This window comes from Budorcas taxicolor, chromosome 9 (assembly GCF_023091745.1).
Source record: "Budorcas taxicolor isolate Tak-1 chromosome 9, Takin1.1, whole genome shotgun sequence".
NCBI classification, from domain to species: domain Eukaryota; kingdom Metazoa; phylum Chordata; class Mammalia; order Artiodactyla; family Bovidae; genus Budorcas; species Budorcas taxicolor.
Genome location: NC_068918.1, coordinates 30,407,827 through 30,431,508, shown reverse-complemented (window position 1 = coordinate 30,431,508; position 23,682 = coordinate 30,407,827). Strand labels below are relative to the sequence as shown.

At 47.6% G+C, this 23,682-nt stretch overlaps 1 protein-coding gene across 4 annotated transcripts in view; it reads right to left on the bottom strand.

The window, feature by feature from the left end:
* The window catches only part of FYN (FYN proto-oncogene, Src family tyrosine kinase), a 214,668-nt gene that overhangs the window by 6,858 nt on the left and 184,128 nt on the right, over positions 1-23,682 (bottom strand). For all 4 annotated transcript variants that reach the window (XM_052646076.1, XM_052646078.1, XM_052646079.1 and 1 more), the window contains one exon: positions 5,804-5,935. In XM_052646076.1, coding sequence (XP_052502036.1) covers positions 5,804-5,935 — 132 coding nt within the window. The remainder of the gene's footprint in view (positions 1-5,803; positions 5,936-23,682) is intronic.

Below are 23,682 nucleotides of genomic sequence, written 5' to 3'. Positions count from 1 at the left end.
GTGACAATGATGGGCTGCTGACCACAAAGGAATTTAGGCCTGCAGCTCAGGCTCTGTTAGAAGGCATCTGAGTGGGGCAGAGGGACGATGAAGCTGAAGACTTGCAATTCTTCAAGGAAAGTGCTATACATTCACTAATTTATCTTCCTCTTCAAGTCATTATCAAATGACTAGATGCATTCATGAAAGTCAGGCAGCTGTCAGTTGTTAAAAGAGTTGAAAGCACTGCAAATGTATGAATAAATGTGATATGCTTAAGAGAAGGTTCCTGCTTTGCCGGATCCTGCCAAATTCCCAAAGCAGGTGTTCAGTGGAGAGCCAGGGCCCAGAACAGCCAGGACATTCCGCCTAGAATGGTGCTGGGACATGGTGTTTGAACTGGCCACGGGGTCAATTTCCCAGAACAACTTTGAGGACAGAGGCTACTCTGCGGCTGGGAAAAACACGCCTTATTTATGTTTGGAGATGACGAAATAGAGTTGAAAGGTTTTGCAGGCTATGGGCAAAGACTTATTTTAAAAGTCTCTTGGGCTAATAATTTTTTTCCCTCTACCCACCCATCCATCCATCCAACCCTCTATCCCTCCACCCATTCTTCTGTCCAATTGCTTAAGACTTACTGAGAGTCTACTAAAGGAGCCCCCTTCTCAGGGTTCAGAGCTACTGGGAAACAGAAACACACAGACAAGGGCTTCACCAGAGAGGTACCAAGTGGCATGGGAGTGAGCAGGAGGAGCGACCCAGCAAGAGGCATGGAGAAGGCGACACAAAGGAGGGGACTTTGGGGTTAGGGTTGGACGGATTCTGAGGCAGAGAGTGGAGCTGAGAAGACAGACTTGCACGTTTGAGAGAAGTCTCTTGGTGACAAGGGTCAGGAGCAGCACAAGAGAAATCGCGTCTGATGATGTCACCTGGTTGAAGCCCCTCAGTCAGTCCTCATCTTGCTGAGTGCAAATGCCCTATCCATGGCCTCAGAAGGCCCCGCTGATCTGTCTGGGGCCTCTGGGCCCGCCTGCTCCACCCACCCTGCTTCTTCCTGGTTCCCTCTGAAGGGGGGCTCCGCCCCCAGTTAACCTGAGCCTTCTTCCTCAGATGTCACCTTCCTGGTGACGTCCTCCCCTGCCACCCTCTCTGCCCTTCCCCATTGTATTCTCCTTCCTACCCGTTACCACCAGCCAATGCGGAATGTATTTTGCTTATTTGTCTTTGTTGACTGTCTGTCTCCTCTGAGGAGTGAAAAGTTTGGGAGGACAGCTTTTGTTTATCAGTTCACTGCAACATTCCTGGGGACCTGAACAGTACCTGGCATAGAGCAGGTACTCAATAAATATATGTCGAATGATTGAAGGAAAGAGTTAAGAAGCACTACACCGGACGAAGGCTTCTGGAGTTTATCTGGAAGGCAAGGGGAAGCCATGGACTTTTTAACTAGCAGAGGTAGGATAAGCGGATCTGTTTCTAGGATAACTCTGATGGTGACGATGATAGATGGTGGGGGTGGTGGGGGGGACAGGAAGCAGGAAGTTCCATGAAGGGGGTTCCTGCAGCAGGGGATGACAGCCTGCCGTGGGGCAGTGGCTTGGAAACAAAGAAGAAAAGAAGGATTTGGAGGAGAAAAAAATAGGTTGAAATGCAATGCTCAGATTTTATGCATCAATCCTAGAAAACAGTTTTAAGCACTTTCAATTCTCATATGTAACAATTCATCGGCACAAAATCAAGTATAATCTTGATGCAAAGAATGGTTCTGAGCCTTGGCTTATAGTAAAGCAAGCTGAACAGCTAGGCTGAGGAGGCACTCAGGTCAGGTGATGGGAATCTGGAAAACAGAGCTATTCTTCACAGCATCTTTGTTACCCATCTTGGAAGCAACCTTCTTTGTCTGGTAGGGTGATGGGACTCCTCTCCACTACCTCCCTGTTAATCTCAGAATCACATTTCAGTATTTTTAATTTGGCTTCCAGGCTCTCACTCAACTGGAGAGTCTCCTCCTTTCCTTCCTTTCAAATCATCCATTTTGTAAAACTTGCTAACTGACCAACCAACCCAATGTTTTATTTTTGCCTCCTTCCTTGAGCCCTTCATTCAGTTACACCTTCCAAATACTATTCCAAGTTCCTTCTCTGATTCTTTTTCTGGACCTCCTTTCACACTGGGCAAAACTGCGTGGAAAGCTTTCATAAAATCCATTTAGAAGTCACTTTCATCTCTCCCTTGACGCTCATCCTTACCACCAGCCAAAGTACCTTTCCTGTGCGTAAAGATGACAGAAGGCCATTCTCAGGTATGAAAGAAAAATGTATCATTGCCTACTGCTCTTGAAACAAGAATTACTTCAAAATACACTCTAGCCAACTGAGAAATAACTGCTGAGAGGTTAGGATGGGAATCACAGTGGACAGGTCTGGGGGTCTGTCCTGGGTGCTACTCCCAGCCACAAGGACTCTGGTCAGTGGAGACGCAACCCCTCAGCACACACTGCCAACCTGGCCGCTCCAAGAGACAGTGAGAATGAGGACAGGAAGGGCCTTCCTTCTCCGGTGCCACTGGACGAGGCTGAAAGAAACTGTCTGTTCCTTAGGAATTGTTCTCCTTCGTTAAGGTAATCATCCTGTAATTGGAATCCTTCTGTAAAAGCCTCTCCCTCAAGAAGAGTGTACTGTGAGATTCAAGGCACAATTAAATATGATTACAGTTACACTGAGAACAAAAACAAGCAGCATCCATGGCGAGCAATAGGTTTGGGAACAACTTTCTGGGGCTTCTGTCACTCCCCGCTGACACAGCTCCAGGGCTTGGCTACAGACAGGCCAGGCCTTCCTGTGGCTGCACCAGGCCCTCTTCACGGGGTCTGGCCAGGCAGCCTCACAGCCTTCTCCACAGGCTCATATCCTAGGGGCCTCCACCCAGGCCTTGGCGGCTTCCCACACGTCCATCCTTGTCTGGGATCATTGTTCCTTAATGTGGAGGGGAAAGCCTATGTACCTTCTCCGTAAAGCTTCCCAGACACGGCCCCTTTGCTCGGCCACCCTCTCAGAATCCGGACAGCTATCAAAGTCCCCAGCACATTAGAGCTGCTCCGAGTGTATAACTAGGCATGATAAAGTGGACTGGATTCTCTTGTCAAACTCCTTGGCCATCCTCACAGGATTCTGAGTGAAAAGTCCTCTGGACCTGCTGTGTGCAGACACCTGAATCTGGGGCCCTTGCCCCATTATCAGGATTAAGACTGGGGGCCCACAGTGAGTGAGTTCAAGTATCGCATCCCCCAAAGATGATTTCCTCTAATTATACAGAAGTAATAAAAAAGGGCTGCTTTCTACCTGGGCTGCTTTCTATTTCATCCATCTGACTGTAAGCTCTATGAGTGCAGGGACTGAATTTATTTCTCCGCTCACTGTTCTATCCCCCAGGAACTAAAACAGCGTCCTCCTTCAGGCCTGTTCTCATCAATGTTTGCTGAGAGTATGAATGTCTTATTCACAGTACTTGCTTCCCAGGTAGTGCAAAACCACGCCAGGCACAATCACACTGACCGATGCTAAGCTGAATGAATGAAAATCCTGCCTCAGTTGTAAAAGGAGACTGCTTTCTTTATGCCTAAACCAAACTGGACAAAAGACTCTCCTTCAGAAATGCACACCTGCCTTCCTCATCCCAGGCCCCCGCCCCCACCCCTTTGTCTCGGCTCCTGTGTGTGACCCCGAGAAACAAAAAGCGGCTTTGTCTTCCTGGAAGTAAAGGTTTCACAGAAATGCAAGACATTAACCTTCCCCCCCCCACAACACATCGGGTGGCTAAACCTGGGGGGCTCAGGAAGAAATTCATTCAAAATTCAGACAATGAAAAAAGAGGCGCCTTCACATCTTCAAAATCCCGAGCACTGAAAAAATTTTCCCCCTTGAGAAGCGATTCAGAAATGCCTGTGCTGGGTTCCAGGCCCCTCCAGGGCAGCCCTTTCTTCTGGTTGGCTACTCCCAGAGCGGCTGCCCACTTGAGCACACAGAGAGCAGCAGCCGCTGCGGCAGCATCAATAAAACTGACTTCCGCCCACATCTCTAACCACCCAGTGCTGGCGTTTCAGAGATAGAGAATTTGTCAAATTTTGCCTCTGTGCCAACCCGGTTCTGTTAGAGGAGTCTTGAGGCTTACGACCAACCCAGAAAGAGATCTTTACTTCTCTGCATTCTCCGAAGATGACCAGAAACAATCATAAAAAAGGAACAAAGGGATTACAAATTAATCTGCCCTCACCGGCTCCTCTGACTGCAAAGATATTACAAACCCAGGATTTGCAAGAGCTCTCAATTCCTCAGTAATCTCCGCTATCATTTCTATCACTGTGTTTATTATTATTATTATTATTTTAATTTTTAAAAGCTCCTCTCTTAGGCAGGGCATGATGGGGAGCTATGTTCGTTCTTCACTCAACAATAACAGAAAAATATGTCCTTAACATTTCAGAAAGCAGATCGTCCCTGTGCTATGACCATTAAAGCGTGGAGGTGAAAGGGCACAAGTGTCCTTTACATCAGTATCTGTCGAAATTAATGAATTTAAGCCTGAATCACCTAAACCCGTGGTTTCTTTGGAGAGCATGACTCTGATAATCCAGAAAAATTCCAGGGCTTAAGAATCTCCAATTTCTTTACACTATACTTGCTTTGGAGCTTCCCCGGTGGCTCAGATGATAAAGAATCTGCCTACAATGCAGGGGACCTGGATTCAATCCCTGGGTTGGGAAGATCCCCTGAAGGAAATGGCAACCCACTCTTGGAGAATTCCATGGACGGTAGAGTCCAGAGGGTCGCAAAGAGTTGGACAGGACTGAATGACTAACACTTTCACTTTCAGGAGGTGCCAGTGGGACGGAACCTGCTTGCCAGTGCAGGAGAGATAACAGACAGGGGTTTGATCCTTGGGTCAGGAAGAGCCCCTGGAGGAGTGCACAGCAAACCCACTCCAGTGTTCTTGCCTGGAGAATCCCATGGACAGAGGAGCCTGGCAGGTTACAGTCCATGGGGTCGCAAAAAGTTGGACCCAACTGAAGCAATTTAGCACATATGCATACTTTCAATCATTCAGAAATGTGCAGTGAAGGTGTTCCCTGGTGGCCTAGTGGTTAGGATTCCAGGCTCTTACTTCGGGGGGTGTGGGTATCAGGTTCAATCCCTAGTCCAGGAACTGAGATCCTCCTATAAGCTGTGCAGAGCAGTCAACCCTCTCTCCCCCTAAAACAACCCCCCAACCCCCAAGAAACCCAAGACACGTGTAGTGAATGGCTTCCACATGGCATTTCCTCGTGCCTCTGCTCTCTCCAGCCACCTGGAGCAGGGGCTGCAGAGAGGGCAGGTACTGGCATCTTCTCGCCAGGTTCACGCCATGGGTCAGTGCTATGGCGTAACCAAAAAGCAGTGGGGGCTTTTCTCCTTCTCCTTCCTAGAAGGGTCTACAAAGTCCATCTGTACGGTTCTGCCAGTCACATTTCTATCTTGGGAGCCAGGGACACACACTCCTCCTGAGAGGGGAGAGGAGAGAACCCATGGGCTGAGGTGGACTGGAGTGTTCACCAGCTGCTAACTGCATTAATCCTGGCACACAATTCATGATGGTTGCTTGTCTATACACCGTGGGGGCTCCCACTTCTGCTTTTCCCTGGCTAAATACCTGTCTGTGTTCTTCAAATTCCCACGCTTGGCAGAAATCTGAAAATGGGTCTGAGAAGGCAACCAGGAAGAGGACTCCCCAAATAGTGCGGGGAGAACATCCACTCAGGCCCATTCCTGCTGTGTCTGGCTCTTACCTGGGTACGGAACTCTTCCTTTGGTGACCAGCTCTGTGAGTAAGATTCCAAAAGACCACACGTCAGACTTGATTGTGAACCTTCCGTACAGGGCTGCTTCGGGGGCTGTCCACTTAATGGGGAACTTGGCGCCTGCAGGAAGAACACCTGGTTACTCCTCAGGCAGAGATCATGGCTCTGGGCGCGGGGCTGGGGAAAGAACAGCAGGTGGAAATGTGTTCATGGGGTCAGGTTGAGAGAGGACACGGAGGAGGGGAAATTGGACCCAGGCTAGGACTGAGCAGCTACGGCGTCTGTTCCTGCCTCTGCAACCCTAAGCAAGTCCCATCTGGGCTTCAGAGCCCCTTCACGTCCTGGCTTTTGAACTTGATTCTACAAACTGATTGAATGTCATGGGTTTGGTCTGGAGGTAGGGCTAACTTATGATTTAGGAAACTTTTATATTTTTTTCTTTCACTTTCAAATAATGTTGTAAATCATGTTACCCTCAAGAATCCTTCAGTATAAAAGACCATAGTCTCCTCTTACTGAGGTACATAAAAACCAGATCAAACCACCACGCGTCTCCCAAGGGTGGAGACAACTTGCCGTAGCCCATGCATTATGTGGGACTTCCCCGGTGGCGCTAGTGGTAAAGAACCCTACCAATGCAGGAGATGCAAGAGGCGCAGCTTCCATCCCTGGGTCAGGAAGATCCCCTGGAGGAGGAAATGGCAACCCATTCCAGTATTCTTGTCTGGAGAATCCCAAGGACAGAGGAACCTGGCAGGCTATCGTCCATGGGGCCACAAAGAGTGTAACCCGACTGAGCAACTGAAAACACAATGCATGTATTATGTGGAGATGGGCTGTATTTCCCCAGTGCCTCCACACCCACAGCAGAGAAATGATTTTGCCTCAAGCTACTTCCCCACTACAGGGCTTCCCAGGTGGCTCAGTGGTAAAGAATTTGCTTGCAAAGCAGGAGATGCAGGTTCAATCCCTGGGTTGGGAAGACCCCCCTGGGGAGAGAAGGAAATGGCAGCCCACTCCAGTATTCTTGCCTGGGAAAATCCCACTGGACAGAGGAGCCTGGAGGGGCTACAGTCCATGGGTCGCAAAAGAATCACACACGACTTAGCAAAACAGCAACTTCCCCACTACACTCTCCTTTTTCCTTCCACCCTTTCCCCTAATAGTAGCCGCCTTTAATTCTGGGGAATGTTTCTCTTCTGCACTGTACCATCCCTTGCTTACCTCCCTGTCTTTCTCCTATGAGCCAGATAGGGTACTATCTAAAATTTTTACAGAGTGGTTTTATCTCAATGACTATCTTATGTGTCTGATTTCTCAAGACCAAGAAGCGAATTTTGTGCCAAATCTTTTCTTGCCAAAAGTCTCCTGTTAAAAGAATCCTTTCTCCAATCAAAAAGGAAGGGTGGGGTCCACTCTGCTCCTTACAAAGCTAGATGTGTATACAGGGAATTAAAATTGATTCAGCAGCCTGTGCTCTCACACATTAGGCTCAGCAATTATAAAGCAGTTTCAGATATTTCACTGAACAGACTAAAAGGGAAACACAAGGAATTTTTATTACTGATGTAAACACAATTATATATTTAAAGCATGTTAATTTTACTTAGGAATGCCTAAAAAAATCACACAAAGGTTGACAAAATCAGAAATTTTCATAGTATCTTCTAGGAAAAGCCATTACGTGTAAAACTGGCAAATGATTAAAATCTTTGAATTAGCATGGTTTTAATAACCAGAGGTATGATAAATTACAGCAATTAGATTTTTTGTTTTAAATACAGTACATGATAACATCTTCAGCAAATCTACCCTGGCATTTTCGGGCAATATAATTTTCCTCTCCATCTCTTCTATGCCTGTGTGAAATGAAATTAAAAAAAAAAATCCTACTATTTCATTCTGTGGCATCTCACATTAACACTGGAGCAGAGAAATGATTCTCTAGTTTTTCTTCCCTTTTATGCATTGAGTTATTTTTAATTAGCTATGTTTCTCAAGCATAATTACTTATATCTTTGCTTAAGTGCTGCATGATTCCACACAAGGTCTGGTATTCTCTGAACAGTCATTCTGTTTTTAAAGTTTCTTTCAAAGCATTCTTCTCACACTTCCTATCCTCCAGCATTCTGTTCACGCAGCTTTGGACTCCGAGCCTCTGGGATTAATGTGATAGATTCTCTTCAGTGTCGAGAGCTGACTTTGCCCTGGACCAAACCTCAGCTGGAGTTCTCTTATTTCAGAGAATTAAAGGTATATTAAATTCATTCCTATTTAAACCAGCTCTCGAGCCAAATGGCTTGGAAATCTATGTCCGTCTCTGAAGCAAATAGAACATTTTTCTCCACTGTGCAGACACAAATCCTGTAAATAAAATGACGAGCAAAAGCAGCCTTTCTTCGCTTCTTGGAATCATTCCATGTTGCTCAAGATGTGAGTGTTGCTGAAAGTAAACTAGTTAAAATTGGGATAGAGTCATTTTGGATTTTCTGAGAGAAGATTTCATAATTTCAGATTTTTTTAAAAAGCAAATGTCAATATATCAGCCAGTTGCGGTAATCTGCTTTATTGTTTTCTCATTATATCATCTACAACAAGAATCATATAAACCTTCAGAAGAGAAGCTGAAACAAAGCCTGTAATGGATCTCTGATAAGAAACCTTTTGTAGGTATGTGCTCTGACTTACTAGTAAGAGCTTACTTACATACATTTATTTTGCATACTCTTTCTAAGATAAGCAATGTATTTACATATAATATGTGTTGGAGGGGAAAAAATGAAGAATGCCTTTGTCTTTGTTTTGGTCTCAAAATAGCAGCTGCTCTTGACTTCTCTAAAGATAACTCTCAGTTTCAAGGAAGACAGAAGGTTATATTAAAGCAGAGATAAACTGTTAGTGATCAAGTGAGGTTTCAGTGGAAAAGAATGAATCAATGCTAGCTCTTCTGCTCATCGTGTTACTTCAATTTCTCCTCATTTTGGGCTCTTGCCTCCTCAGGGTACAGACACGGCTCCACAGCAGGGAGAGTTCATGCCGGGCTCGGGCAGGGGTCTTTGAAAATGGCCCTGAGGTTGCACACTGCAAACCCCATCTATGAGAATGGGGTCCCTAAGGTTGCCGTGGATACAACCCTGCTGGGGTTGGATGGGGTTGCTCCTCAGGTAAAGTTAGGAAAGCTCCGAAGCCTGGAAGGAAGGACCTCCTGGGTCTAAACACTGCCTTTTCCTTCAAAATAGAGTTCTGCCCTCTCAGGTTTTTTTCATAGGTATCATGGCAAGCATAAAGCCAAGACCAAAATTCTAACTGGATGGATTTGTAGAAAAAAGGGGACAATGTCAGGAGACCTATGCCACAACGACTATGGCGCTGCCATGTAGCTAGCTGATTCACTCTTCCTGGAATTCCCCTTTGGGACCAGGATTAGACACCAAGATAATGTCCTCTCCTCTGCACCTTGCTGGAGGAAATCAAGGTATGACGATCTGTGTCAGTAATACCATGGGCTATGGGGGTCCCAGAAACTCTCAGTGTACTTGTTCAATGTTTGTGCCGTGTGCCTAGTTGCTCAGTTGTGCCCAACTCTTTGAGACCCCATGGACTGTAGCCTACCAGGCTGGCAAGAATAGTGGACTGGGTAGCCATTCCCTCCTCCAGGGGATCTTCCCAATGCAGGGATCGAACCTGCGTCTCCTGCCGTGGCAGGTGGGTTTTTACCACTAGTGCCACCTGGAGAGCCCAGCATGGCGTCTACTTAGAGCAGGAGCTTCACCGATCTTCACAGAGTCATCTCTGGCCTCTGCTGCCTTATCACCATCCACACTGAGTTGACTTCACACCGGTGAAGGTGTCTGTCCCTCTTCATCTCCACTACCTGCACTCCAGTCCCCACTGGCTCCCCGCCACTGGCCTCCCCCCACAATTCCTTCCAGTTGCCTCCCCCCACAATCTGGCCCCTCCTCCCCACTCCCCAGCCTCCTGAGACCCTGGGCCTCCCTCCTCTGCCCCCCCAGGTCCCCTCTGGCTGTCTTTCCTGCTGCAGGGCCCTGGGTCAGGCTGCTTTCTTAGCTGCAAGTCCCACCCCACTCCCGCCCATGGCTAACTCCCACCCCTCCTTTGCTCTTGGCCTGAGTGTTTCTGGCTGGGGCGCCCTGGCCTGAGCACAAAGACTGGGGCAGGTTCCCTAGCTCTGTGCTGCCAGGGTGTCTGGTTCATTGTGGCTGTTACTACTCAAGTGCAGTGAACATGTGAGTTGTCAGAAAGTGCATTTCTCTCCATGGACAGAGACTGTCCTTGGGGGCTAGTACATGTCTCTGTGGACGGCCACCATGTGTGCAGTACTGAGCCCAGCGCCAGCTCTATAGAAGGCACTGGTTAAGGAGGCGCTGAATGAATAACTGGACACTGATTAACCTGTTCAGCCTTCCCTTCCTGGTGGAACAACTGTGGCTCCTTAAAGGGCTTATAATCAGTTCCCCCTTCTCTGGCGAGTCCTCGCCTTGTTCTCAGTGACCAGTGTCACTGTCTACCACCATCTGGATGCCCTTCGAAGGGTTTAACAACTGTAGACTACAGAAGAAAAGCATCTGTCACATGCTAAGGAAACAAAAACACCTGGAAAACCCAGCTTTTTAGTCCCAAATGAAGTGTGTTCAGAAACCTTTGGGTCAGAGTAAAGCTGTCTGAGATGGCTCTCTGATGGGCCTAGGGCTACAGCTGGGAGGTTAGACCCACAGAGAGGCAAGGCAGCCAGAGGCCTTGGAGCGATCACAGCAAAAGAAAGTAAAACATCAGTTTTTCAATAGACTGGAATGGAAGCAGGTGACTGGATAGCAATCATTCAACCTCACTAGTCTTCAGAATATGGTTAATAACCATCCATGCTTTAAGTAAGAGAAAGGAGAGAGCTGTGGATTTATTCAGTTATCAAATTTTATCTGCAAGACAACCAAAGACCCCACCCTTGCTGGCCTAGTTTTGTTCTCTCTCTTCTGGAGTCTCCCACGTACCTGGCACGGTCTGTAGTGCTGGGGAGACCATAGTGAATGCCATCTCCTACCCTCAGGGGGCTTGCGAGTTAGCTTGGGAAGGACATAAAATAAACTAGTGACCTTTATATGTCAGACAGAGACAAAGGCCATAAAGAAGAATACGATGGGCCATAAAGACAGATGCTGTGGGGCGCTGCAGGCTACAATAAGGACTCTGGATTCCATCTAGTGTGGTGGGGACCCACTGCGGGCTGTGAGCAGGCCCCCATCCTCTGCTTGTCTTTAAAACACGTAAGTCACACATCATTACTTAGAGAACGATCTAAGATGAGCCAGAATGTGAAAAGCGCTTTGACTTTTCAAAACTCTTGAAAAGCATCATGACATTTCAAGGCCCATGGCTGGCCATTAGCAATCAGCAATCAGGCTGGTGACGTGTCTGTCACTTCTGCCATCACGTTTGCTCACCTTGTGGCTCTAGTCACATTTGTGCTGTTTTAGGCAACGGCACCCCTCTCCAGTACTCTTGCCTGGAAAATCCCATGGATGGAGGAGCCTGGTAGGCTGCAGTCCATGGGGTCGCGGAGTCGGACATGACTGAGCAACTTCACTTTCACTTTTCACTTTCATGCATCGGAGAAGGAAATGGCAACCCACTCCAGTGTTCTTGCCTGGAGAATCCCAGGGACGGGGGAGCCTGGTGGGCTGCCGTCTATGGGGTCGCACAGAGTCGGACACGACTGAAGCAACTTAGCAGCAGCAGCAGTATACTTTTCACCTCTGAGTAATACGAATCATCTCAGGAACAAAGGAGTAGAACTTGGCATACTCCAACACCTGGTAAAGCTCTAACATTCCTATGAGAAATGAGCAGTCTTTTCTGAGTTTATTCTTCTCTGATGCTCTTCCTTTCTTTCTAGGCATTTCTCTTGTCTCTGCTGTAGGTTCCTCCTCAGTTTCCCTCTCTCTAAGTGTCTCACAGGTCTCAGGGCTATAGACCCTTCTCTCTGCTCATTCCCTGGGGAAACACGCCTCTCCCAGGATTAACCCTGCCCAGCATTCCTGTGTGAACAGTGGGGGGAAACACTGGGGAAACTTTGTCTCTCATCTGAAGCCTTGGTTCCCAATTTGCAAATGTCTAAGGGACAGAGCCTCTGGGATGTCCCAACTTTATCTCAAATGTGTCAACTATGAATCTAAATTTATTTTTCATTAAATCATTTTACTATGAATAAGACAGTTTGTTATAAAAGAAGTTCTTGTAGGTAGAAAATTTTCCTAGATGGCTGACAAAGTTGATTCGTACTTTAATATTCTAGGAAACAAACAGAGGCTCTTTTTTTCTAGTATCCCTTTTCTGGGAATCAGACTCCCCTCTGCCAGGCTTCAAGGTGAAAAAACTTGAAAGCTGGCTGGGACTTCTCCTCCTCCTTAAACCCACTATCTAACCCATCACTAAGCCTCTTGCTTCCCTCTCTGACAAGCCTCTCAAACTTTCCCTTTCCTGTTTAGGTTCTCTGCCAAAACTCGATTTAGGCCCTCATCCCTCTGTTTAGACCTCGAGCCATGGTGCCCAGCCTTCAGCTCATTGTTTTTCCAATTAACAATTTTAAGCCTCAGCTTCATAATGTCCACACCAGCCTCCCCCACAACCACACAGTGGGCTCCCTACTGCATTAAGTCAAAATCTCCCACCCAGTTGTCTAGGACCCACATATCTATTCAACTTTGGTTCTTTCTGCCCCAAACCCATAGTTAAATCTAGTCTAGTTTGCTTTCCTGTAACCTGTACCCTGCACTTGGCATGATCATGAACTTGCCTCTTCTATATTAACATATTCTAAACGTTGTCTCTCCTTCTACCTGCTTAGCTAAAGCTTGCTCAGCTCAAGCCCCACCTGCTTCATCAAGTCACCTGTGACTACTCCAGTCTTCACTGAGCTCACCCATGCTCCTGGAGCCAGTGTGATAAACAAGTTTAATAAAGCTTGACGTTAGACACTCCCACGACAGCTAAGCATATATTGAGTGCTTGGTAAGTGGCAAGCATCATGCTAAATGCTTTACCCATATGAGGCAGATACCGATTACAGTGCTGTTCTACAGACAAGAAAACTGAACAGAGGTAAAACGATACGCCAGAGGACACGCATAAATGGTGAAACTGGGATTTGAACCACGGTAGTCTGGCTCCAGAGCCCAAACACTCAACCCCCACTGCTACATCCTGTTTCCAGTGTGTCTCTCTCCTAGTTATTCTGCCTCTCCTTAAATAGAATGGGGATCATTTGAGGCTGGAGCCCATGTTTTATGCTGCTCTTCCTTCACAGTACCTTGCCTAAGGCTGGTTAAACAGCAACTGCTCAATAAATGCTTTAATTGGTTAAAGGGTCAACCTAGCAATTTCTCCAACACTCTGATGGCCACAGAGATTCTCTTCCTTTATTCAATCAAACCAAACAAAAAACAGTGACACAATACAGCTGCGGAACGAATAATTATTTTCACCCTTAGAAGTTACAAGAATAAGAGCCTCCTCACTGCACTCCAGGACAGTCTGACCGAAGGCTCTTGGTTTTTAAGTGAAAACAGCATGACCAGCTAAATTTCATTAGGTCAGGATGGCTCATCCCAACCTCCCAGGCCCCGATCAAGTGAATGAAGGTCGTTTTGGTCTAGGCAATCTGCTTTCTTCCATCTTAAAAAGAAACAGTTCTTACTTTATTCAGTTACAGTACTTTATGCATCTTGGTGCATTGAGGCCCTCGGTGGCGGCATTTCGGAGGCTCAGCTGAAGGCCGCAGGGACTTTCGCTTTCCAGTGTGCCCCCTGCACTAAGGGTGTGAAAGTCAGCCAGAAAACAGGGAGCAAATATTTTTTGTGACAATGCAAACAGGCCCAACTGTGGCCTGGGCTGGAGTGGTCATTTCTGGAAGGTCATTTCTGGTCATTTCTTGAGACCATTTCTGGTCTCAAGGCAGTCATTAGGGAAAGGGGCCCCAAAGTTAGGCAGACCTTGGTGTGCACACTGGTTTTGCTGGGTGACTATTTAAAAGCCTGCTAAGTATCAGTCTCCTTGTCTGTGAACTGGGATTTCATAAGGCTGTGATGCTGCTGCTGCTGCTGTGATGAGAATCACAAATAATGCAAAGGGCTCAGCACAGCACCTGGCACCTCACAATATTTAAATAAATGCTAGCTAGTGTCTTCCTTGGATCTTAATGCAAAGGTACTGAGTTGCATCAGGCCAGCCAAAGCTCTCCAAACTTCATGAGCAGGAAAGAGGATGAAAAAAAGCCCATATACTCAGCAGTCAATCACTGAGAACTCACTCAGCCTCCAGGAGTCCCCAGCACAGGCGGAGGCACTCCTGGGGAACCAAGCAGGAGCCACCTCCTGCCCTAGGACATTCCAGGCAGCTGGGGACAGAGCTCACTGAGAAACCCAACAGAGCTAATTGTGGCTCTGGCTTCAGGCAGAAGAGGGCTCAGGAGCAAGGGAAAGAGGACACACACAGGGCAGCCACATGGGATGCTGCGATGGGACCCTCTATTCTTCCTGGAGCTCCAGGCTGGGACCAGGACAGGCGTGGGTGGGCCCCAGCTCATATTACCAGCTCTTACTGGAGACCTGGACTCTCAAGCCTTTTTTTTCCCTAATGGTGACCAGGCCAATTCCATCCCCTCTGGCTGAAAACTTGGGCCTAAGTGGAGAAGGCAAAGCCAGTGGCGAATAAAAGCAGCCAAACCCTCCCTCCAGAGAATACGAATGGTGCCCTAAAAGCATCTGTAAGGAAGAAAGGCATTTGTATCAACAACAGACACAGTTTTTCTGAACCAAAGATCCATCTAGAACCCTCTTCAGTTATAAAGCAGCAAACTCTGCAAGCTATTTTATCCAATATTAAATAATGTGAAGTACTTCAACTTTAAAGTTACCCTGGAGAATAAAAGAAAGCATGATCTATGCCAGTAACAGGAAGCTGATTACATGGTTGGTGGGGCATGGGGCAGGGCAGGGGGGACTGGTAACAAGGTGGGACCTGGACGGGATATCCTGTGAAAGAGGTAAAATCAAAGCTGATCTGACCTGGAACTTTGTGGTTATTCAAACAAAATGATGATGTCAAACCCAATAAAAGATGCCCAAGCAAAATTTAGAATTTTCACACCAGGCCATAGGAATGACTTCGAAATTTCCCAAACGTGTCTGGAGTAATACAGCTGTTATTCCTGGTGACACATTCTGTTGTAATTTCTACTTTAGGTTCATAAGGTTTTTAGCACCATGTGTAAAAACATAAAGGAAAAGTAAATGGTACAATGGGCTGAGATGCTATTCTATTTGAAACGCATAATGGTCAGTGGGGGCGTTAGAGAAGGAAGGAGGTGGGGAGAAGGGAAGAGTGCCATCCTCCCCAGGTTGTGGGTGGAGGAAGACCAAGCTTGGGGGAGGAAGACAAGAACCCAGGACCAGAGGCAGGGCCTGAACATGCTGTTACCATGATGGCTGCTTAGCCAGGCACTGAACCAAAGTTTGGTGTGGCTGAATCCAGGAAGGAATAGTCACGCTGAAAGGCATGAACAAAGTTCCAAGGGGAGCCCCAGGCCAAGGACCAGACAAGAAGGAATAGAACATCCATCAGCGTGTATTAAAAGCCTAATCAGGACAATCAGAGGACACGGGGAGCAAGCCCAGCACCTGGGAGGATGGTGGATGAGGCTGGAGGCAAGGAACCGGTCCTGGTGTCTTGCAGTTAAGGAGGGATGGGAACGCAAGTGAACTGTGGAAGGGCGGGAGTGCCTTACATGGAGGAGAACAGAAAGGAGGCAGTGACATTTCTTCTACAAACCTATGGGGGAGCCAGAAGGGGAAGGAAGGACGCTTGCCTTCTCCCATCACCTTCCTCCCAAGGTTGACCAATGACAACTCAGGAGAACTCTCACTGGCAACACAAAAGCAAAGAATGAAGTTAACCAGCATCTCCTGAAATCATGCTGTCTGGTTCCCATGCTCTCAGGGAGGAGCTCTAAGATTCATCAGCAAGACTTTGCATGGGACTTCCCTGCTGGTCCAGGGGTTAAGACTCTGTGCTTCCACTGCAGGGGGCACAGGTTCAATCCCTGGTTGGGGAACTAAGATCCTGCACGCCACCAGCACGGCCAAAAAACAAACAGAGAAAAGACTTGCCTGAAGTGCTGAATGTGTGTGCATGTATGTGCGTGTGTGTATGTACATGCATGTGTGTGTGTATGTGCGTGTGTGTGTGTGGGGGAGGTGGTTGGGACTTGTGGAAGTGATTATCTTGGGTGGAACTGAAGAAAGGAGGGCCCCTGCTTGCTGTTCTAGAACACCAAAATGCTGAATAACTCCAAGGATACTTCCAGCGTTCCAAGAACTACAAGGAAGGCAAAGGCAGAACTAAATCTCTGACGCACACTCTGGGTATGATGGAGACTGTATCTGTGGCCTTTTCTCTAGAACAAAAGGCAAGAGAGCTGCATGTAGTGCTCTGGAAGCAACTGTATGCTGCCGTTCAGGGTGGCGAGAATTCAGACTGAAGTCAAAACACACGTCTGAATTGAGCTCAACACAGACGTCATCTCAAGAATCTGGTCACCCCTAGCAGGGGCAGTGGGCCTGGGTCAGTCTGACATCATGTCACAAAGCCTGCTAGGCGGCAAGGGACACGGGTTGGAGATACTGCTCAGAAACAGCTGGTGGTCACACCAAGGGTCTGGCTGGGAGTCAGGAAGAAACGGAAGGAAGAGAGGATGTATAGCAGACGATAACCATTTTGGGGTGGTTTCCCATACCACTCCCCCAGCCCCCGCCTGTGCCTCTGGGGAGACCCTCCTCCAAAACACTGGACAGCTTTCACATGCACTGGCTGATTATCAGGATGATGCAAACGCAGGAGATCCTCTGTCAGCAAAGCAAGACAAGGAAGCCAAGTGACATTCTTGATGTTTGATGGCAGTCTGTAGTGCCTATTTACACACTTTAAAATCACAGAGGGTGACCATCTGCTTCCTTCTTGATGATTACTAAGGAACGTGGGTGCACAAACCAAGGACTTGCTCTGACCATTCAGAAACAACTGCCAAATTGCTCTGCTGAAGACAGCACAAAGGAGGGGGAGAGAGAGAGAGAGAGACCGACCCATATGGAATACAAAACGTGACCGCCCAGTGCAGAGAAGAGGAAAGATATTCAGACAAGCTGAGCTCTCGGTGACCGGGGCTTACAGCAGGCCCACCAGTCCCCTCCCTTCTGCCCCCCAGGTGCAGAGTCAGGGAGCAGCCAGGCTATGGGGATGGCAGGAATGAATCCGTGTCCTCCCAGCAAACAGTTTTCATTTTAAAAGAGACAGTGGAGGAGGCAGGGGTGAGTTTTCTTTTCCTTTTAGTCTTTGGCTTGCCCCGCGTCCCTTTTCAGAGGAAAACACGGTCTGCCCAACCCATCAGCCTCTCTCGGGCAGCCTGACCACTCCCCGCAGCGCAGAACCTGACCCCGGAGCTCCGCGGTGGGTGCGCAGATAAACAAAGCGCCCCTCTCGGAAAAGCCGACGGAAGCCCGGCCGCCGGGGGCGGAATACAAATGAAGGCTCTCTCTGCCTGTGACGGAAGTGCACCAAACTCGGAATCTGGGAGGCTTGATTGGAACCAGACTGGGCTCCGGCACGCAGCTCTCTCAGCAACAGCAGGAAGGAGGGCTGGGAGGGCCTGGCCGAGGGCAGGGAGTTCTGCGGGGAGAGCCTTGGGCTCTCAGCAGACACCCCCGGGACCGGCGACCCTGACCGAGCCCAGCGGCACGGTCAGTTCAAACAAATAAGCTTCCTGCTCCGTGCTTAAAACAATAGCTGAGCTGGAAAGGGTTTGCTTTTTGTCAAAGGATGATTTGCTTCTCTAGCACGGGAAGAATTAGATTAAATTCAATAATTAAAAGGGTTTCATCCCCCTCCTCCTCCCCTGACATTTGCTGTTCAGGTCACAGCACACTGTGTGGGAATGGCAATGCCGTTGTTGACAGAGAACAAGAAACGCATGTGCCGCTCGGAGCAGGGAGGGCATCTCGCGGCGAGATCAGCCTTGATCTGCCTCCGGATTACAGGGGCCTCAGAAGAGGCTGATTAATAATTCTGCAGGAGCCCTTGAGCTGGAAAGCTGGCGTTCTGAGTCTGATAATCCCCAGTCGTGGCAGTACAAAGGAAGGACAGGAATTGAATTCACAGTTCTGAATGGTGAAATACAAAATCTGAAAGAAACAGGGATCTGCTTCTTCCTGACTGTGTTTGTCAACCTAGCTGCCTGCTTGTTTGTGTTAAATGGCTACTGTGCTTTTTGAATCCAAAATCTGATTATATTTAATTAGTACAGGCATCTGGGATTTCTAATACACAAAGAGTTATTAAAGTAACAAATCTTTCTAAAATATGTTCTCCATGAAAGAATGTGTTAATTTATGCAGCAACAATTTTTTAACATGAAATAATTAACATGAAAACTGCAACAATTATGAATTCTTTGCAGTCTAATTTATACGGGAATTTTCCTCCAGATAATAATCTATTCAACCTAAACCCTCATTTGAACAGACGTATTTTTCTTCTATTTAATACATAAACCTAAACCTACAGCAGGTTTTATACAAAGTCCTAAATGCCCCTGTTCCCATACATTCCAAAGGTCTAAAGATTAAACAGGGCTTTGACATTTGCTTTCTCAGCAATGATCCTGTCATTAACTCAGACCTTGAAAAACCCCAGAAAACCCCCAAACCCCAAATAAACCTAAAACCCAGAGCAACTCTAAGTTCCCATCTTTGTGATGATTCAAATCAGGAGAAGAAAGGGTTAAATAGCAGGTCCTTTTTGCGGGAGACCCTGATGGAGGGGGTAGACAGAGAGAGAGAGAGAGAGAGAGAGAGAGAGAGAGAGAGAGAGAGAGAGAGAGAGAGAGAGGGAGAGAGACAGAGACTGGGCTGGGCGGGGAAAGGAGAAAGGGAGAAAGAACGCTATTAACACCCCAGTGGATCAACAGTAGTGATGTTACTATTGCTACTACTAGTAACTAAAATTATACAACTGTCAGCTCAGCATCTGCTTTGCGCTAAGTGTTTTCTGTATGTTCTCAGGGAAGCCATACAACAATTCTCTGATATAGATAACTATTATCATCCCTGTTTTTAGAGGAGGAAATAAAGGCTCAGAGACGTTAAGTAACTCATCCAAGGCCTCACAACTCATCAGCAGTGATGCTAATACTCACATCAGGATAACTTGATTTCACGGGTCACACGCTAAACCAATCCAGTCCCTGCCATCTCTGGAACGCATATTTGCACATGCATATGGGTGTGCACGTGCACACACGCATGCACAACCTCAGTGACACTGCTGAGAATGTCCATCAGATGTTCAGACTTGACAAGATCAAAAATAATGGAGGTAGGGACGGTTCTCAACAGAGAAGGCAAATCTGAGAAAAGACAAAACTGCTGGAGAGGCTGGTGAGTAGACCACCAACTCTCAGCTGTGTGCAGAGGGGCCCTTGGGCATGCAGATAAACCAAATGGCACCTGCCCGGACCAATGGAATTGGCTGTAAAAAAATGAAATATATTATTTTTCTTACAAGAATAATTATTCTTTAGTGTTCCTTATTAGCTTTTTCCTTAAAAAGAATTTTTAGTTAAGTAAATAAAGACCTCTTTCAAGGCAAATGTATATCACACACAAAAAGTTCGGGTTACAAGAATGGTTTATATTTCATAACCCTCCAACAGTTTTTATAGAGAGCCCGTTTAATTCTCACACTAATTATGTGAGGTAATTATTTTTATTATCTCCATTTTACGGATGCTAAAAAATGAGGCTCAGAAAGGTTAACTGATTTGCCTGGGGACACACCAACCTTGTAAGAAATAGCTAGTTCAAACTCGGGCTTCCTGACTGCCAGCCACAGCTTCCACAGCCTCACCATGCTGCCTTAGTGGCCTAAAGAGAAGTAAAACCCCATACAACACAGGGACTATGTATTCTATCTTTAAAGATAAGGCCACAAAACCTGCTGGGCAGTACAGGTCTGTCCTAAGACCAACAATTCCACTACTAGAACTATACCCAGAAGAGAGGAGGACATAAGCACCACCACAGCAGCTAATTTCATAAAGTCTCCCAGTTAGAAATACCAGGAGAATGGATACGTGGATCTATCTGTAAATGGACTACTACTCAGCAAAGACAAGGAAGGACCTACTGTTTTATGCAGCAACATGGATGAATCTCACAATGATGCAGAAGAAACTAGACACAAAAGACTGGTACTGAATGATCTGTTTATATGAAGATCAGTTACAGGGAAAAGGAATCTCTGGTGGCAGAAGTAAAACAGGGTCTACTTTTGGGAGTGCTGACTGTCTAGAAGGGGATGAGGAGGCCTTTAGGGGGCTGGCAGTGTTTGTTATCCTCATCTGTGGGTAATTTCAAGGGCGTCCCCATATGTAAAAATTCCCCGAGTTGTATACTTTAGACCTATTCATTTTATTGTACATATATTATGACTCAATAAAAAAAAATGTGTCCACAAAAGCTAATCATTCTGATACGTAAGCTATGTCTATCTGAGCTTGTTAGGTTTAAATCAGTATTCATCAGCACCGAGCTTCCTAAAAGCTCAGGAAGAAACTTTTTTTCAAGAATTCTCGCATGGTCTGTGTGGGACCTCTGGGGAACTGGTGGCAGGAGGGGCTGTGATCAGACCTCAAGGGAGGGTGCAGGCAGCATGGGGGTGAGAAGCCATGGTTGGCTGAGGGGTGGTGATGTGGGGAGGAGTCCTCGGAGGTGAGGACCCGTGGCCATGGGACTGGTGAGGGCACCCCCACTGACCTCTCTGGGCTTGGACATCAAACTTGGCCACAACTACCTTAAGCTCAACAAATCCCAAACCAAACCAAACTCACCCTTGTTCTTGGAAAAGAAAACCTTCTTCCTGACTCACTCACGCCTGTTGCTGGCAACTGCATCGTCATGACCACTCATATCTGACCACAGGGAATTAGCTCTGATACCTCTCTCCCTTTCCCGGATGGTGGCTGAGCCTTTCCACGTGTCTCTGGCCAATCTGGAATTTGTTTATTCCTCAAGAACTTAGTCTTGTCCAGGACAGAATAACAAGAGTCCTTTTTGTTTACCAGTTGCTACATGCCAGGTACTGTGCTAAACAATTTACATGTGCTGTTTCACTTAATCTTTGCAAAAACGAAAGCACAAAACAGGGAAAGAATGTTTCCACTTTACAGACAAGCAAGCAAAGGTGTGGAAAAGTTAGGTAATGTGCCCAAGGCCCCAGAGCTGGTGGGTGATGGGGTGGGTTTCAGATCTCATCTGACTCCATGCTGGCAGCTTGCCCCGGTTTAGTCTTTGGCGTCTTTTGCTCAGGAGCTCCTCTCAAAGCCCCTTCACTTTGAAGGGCACTCAAATAATGATGGTTGCCATTACCTGGAGATCCAGATTGGACAGAAGACCTAACTGCTGTCACTGGGGGACATGCAGAGGTAAGAAAATGAACGATACCGAATGATTGCTAGTTGCCTCCAGAATGCTACTGGCAGAGGACCACCATCCCCAACTCTTGGCCTGGTCTTGACCTTCTCCCTGATACGGGGCTGCCGCTTACAATCCAGTGGGGCAGGGAGGGGAAGACAAAGGAACTCAGGAGCAGCTGTTTAACCCAGGTCCCGAATCCCATTCTGCAGGTGCCTGGGGAAATGCCAGCTCATCCACCAGATAGGAGGAGGGAGAGACATTTCAGCGAGCCCTTAGATGGGAACCTCACCACTATGTTGAGAAACAACAGTCACCCACAGTCTGAAAATACCTGTGATCGGCACACACTTCTCAACACTGCCCACACTTCCATAAACAAGATGCGGCCTGGCTGAGGCCGGTGAGGAACATAAAACCGGGCTTATAAATATTTTCAGGCACATGGAGCAGCTGTCTGGAAGCACTGACTAATTCCCCGCAGAAACTTCAGCATGAAGCATGCATGCCATCTGCAGAGCACGCCAGTGGATACACACTGGGCCCTTCCTGCCTCGTAAAGCGGCCTGGGCACAGGGCAGACCCCTGGAGGTGTTCTGTAAGCAGCTGGGCTGACCTGGAGCTGGCAGATGAAGGTCTTCCAACTCCCCTCACATGCACTTTAGAAGCTGCCTCTTAAAAGTGCTTCTATAAAATAAAGGGGAAAAGTAGCTTATGACTAATCCTCTCAACTTTTAAATTTTTCTCTTCTTTCAATCACTGTCCTGATGAGACGCAGTCAGCATAGCATAAGAGGGTAGATGCAACAGGACCAGCCATGCCTGAACCCAAAGGCTGACTCTGCCCCTTGACTAGCTGTGTGGCTTTGTCTGTTACTCAGCCTCTCTGAGCCTGTATCTATCTTTCCCACTCCATTCCTCACATTTGCCCGCCTGGACCTGGCACTGGGTAGGTTTCCTATAAACACCCCTGCTCCTTCTTTGTCCTCTGTTGCAACATTTCTTTTATTCTCCTGGCCAATCCCAGGGCCCCAGTCTTTGTTTTTTCCTCCCCAGTTTAATTCTCTAGTCCATAGGGTTGCAAAGAGTTGGACATGACTGAAGCGACTTAGCACACAGAAGATACTTGTAAAAGGGAAGAGAGAAGAAAAAAGAATTGGAAGAGGGAAGGGTCTATTTGGAAATTAAGGGTGTGAAGCTGGCCCTCTGAAGGGCATCAGGACAACATCTGGGAAGGTGATGGAGCTGGAGAGGACACCACCAGAAAGACAATCGGGAGGAAGGCAGGACGGGGGGCTGGGGTTCAGGGCAGCCGCACAGCCCTGCTCCACAGCAGCAGCGCACTTTGAGGGGACTGCAGCGAGGGCTCCTGACGTGCCTTCCCCCAGACGCCAATCACCCAGGGCCACAGCCTGGGCATCTCACCCCATGAACTAAACACCCAGCCCTGTCAACAGCACCCCTGCCAGCACGCTCGGGCTTCAGACCTTGCAACGTTCTCATTTACTGATGACTCAAGGGTGCTAATGACAAATTCCAGACAGTCCAGAGCCTGGGGGGAATGGGAGAAACAAATCCTGAACTGCTCCCTCCAGCCCCAAAACACTCACACACGGAAGCATGCTGACGCGACGCACTCCTTCCTAAACCAAAGACTCATGTCTCTCCACCTTCACCTGCTCGCCTCTCCTCTCCTTCTGGGCCTGTGAGCTGGGATCTGACAGGTTTGCCTCGCGGTAAACTCTCTCATTTAGGGCCAGGTCTCAGACCCGGGGGCACTTCAGACCCTCTCAGCTCATCCTGACTAAAATCGTGCCCACAGTCCTCTCTGGACTGCAGCGCCAATCAAAGCTGCCCACGTGCCTTTGATTAGTGATCCGGCATACCATCTGGCCCTGCACTGTGTGTGTGTGTGCGTGTGTGCATATGCACATGTGCATGTGTGTGATGAATGGGCATGCTCAACGTGTCGGCCTTTGGCTCCAAGACAAGAACTGCCACATGTTGGGGAAATTCAAATAGCCGAGCTGTCTGACCGACATGTAATTTAGCCTTTGGACAGTATCTGTAGAGGCAGGGTCTTGGTTTAGCATTTTTTCCCCTCATCGCTTGAGACTGCCAAGAAGGATAAAAGGAGGGAAAAACTGGCAAGAAATGAAAGAATTAGAAAAGAAGGTGAGAAAGAAGAAGTGCAGAGCTAACCATTATAACCTCCAGTAGATAACACCGCCCTGTAACCTATTCCAGTCATTGCTCAGCCTTGCTCAGAATGACTGGGTTTTGGTTAAGAACAATGAAGCTGACCCCTCTTCCTTCAGACATGTTATGTTCA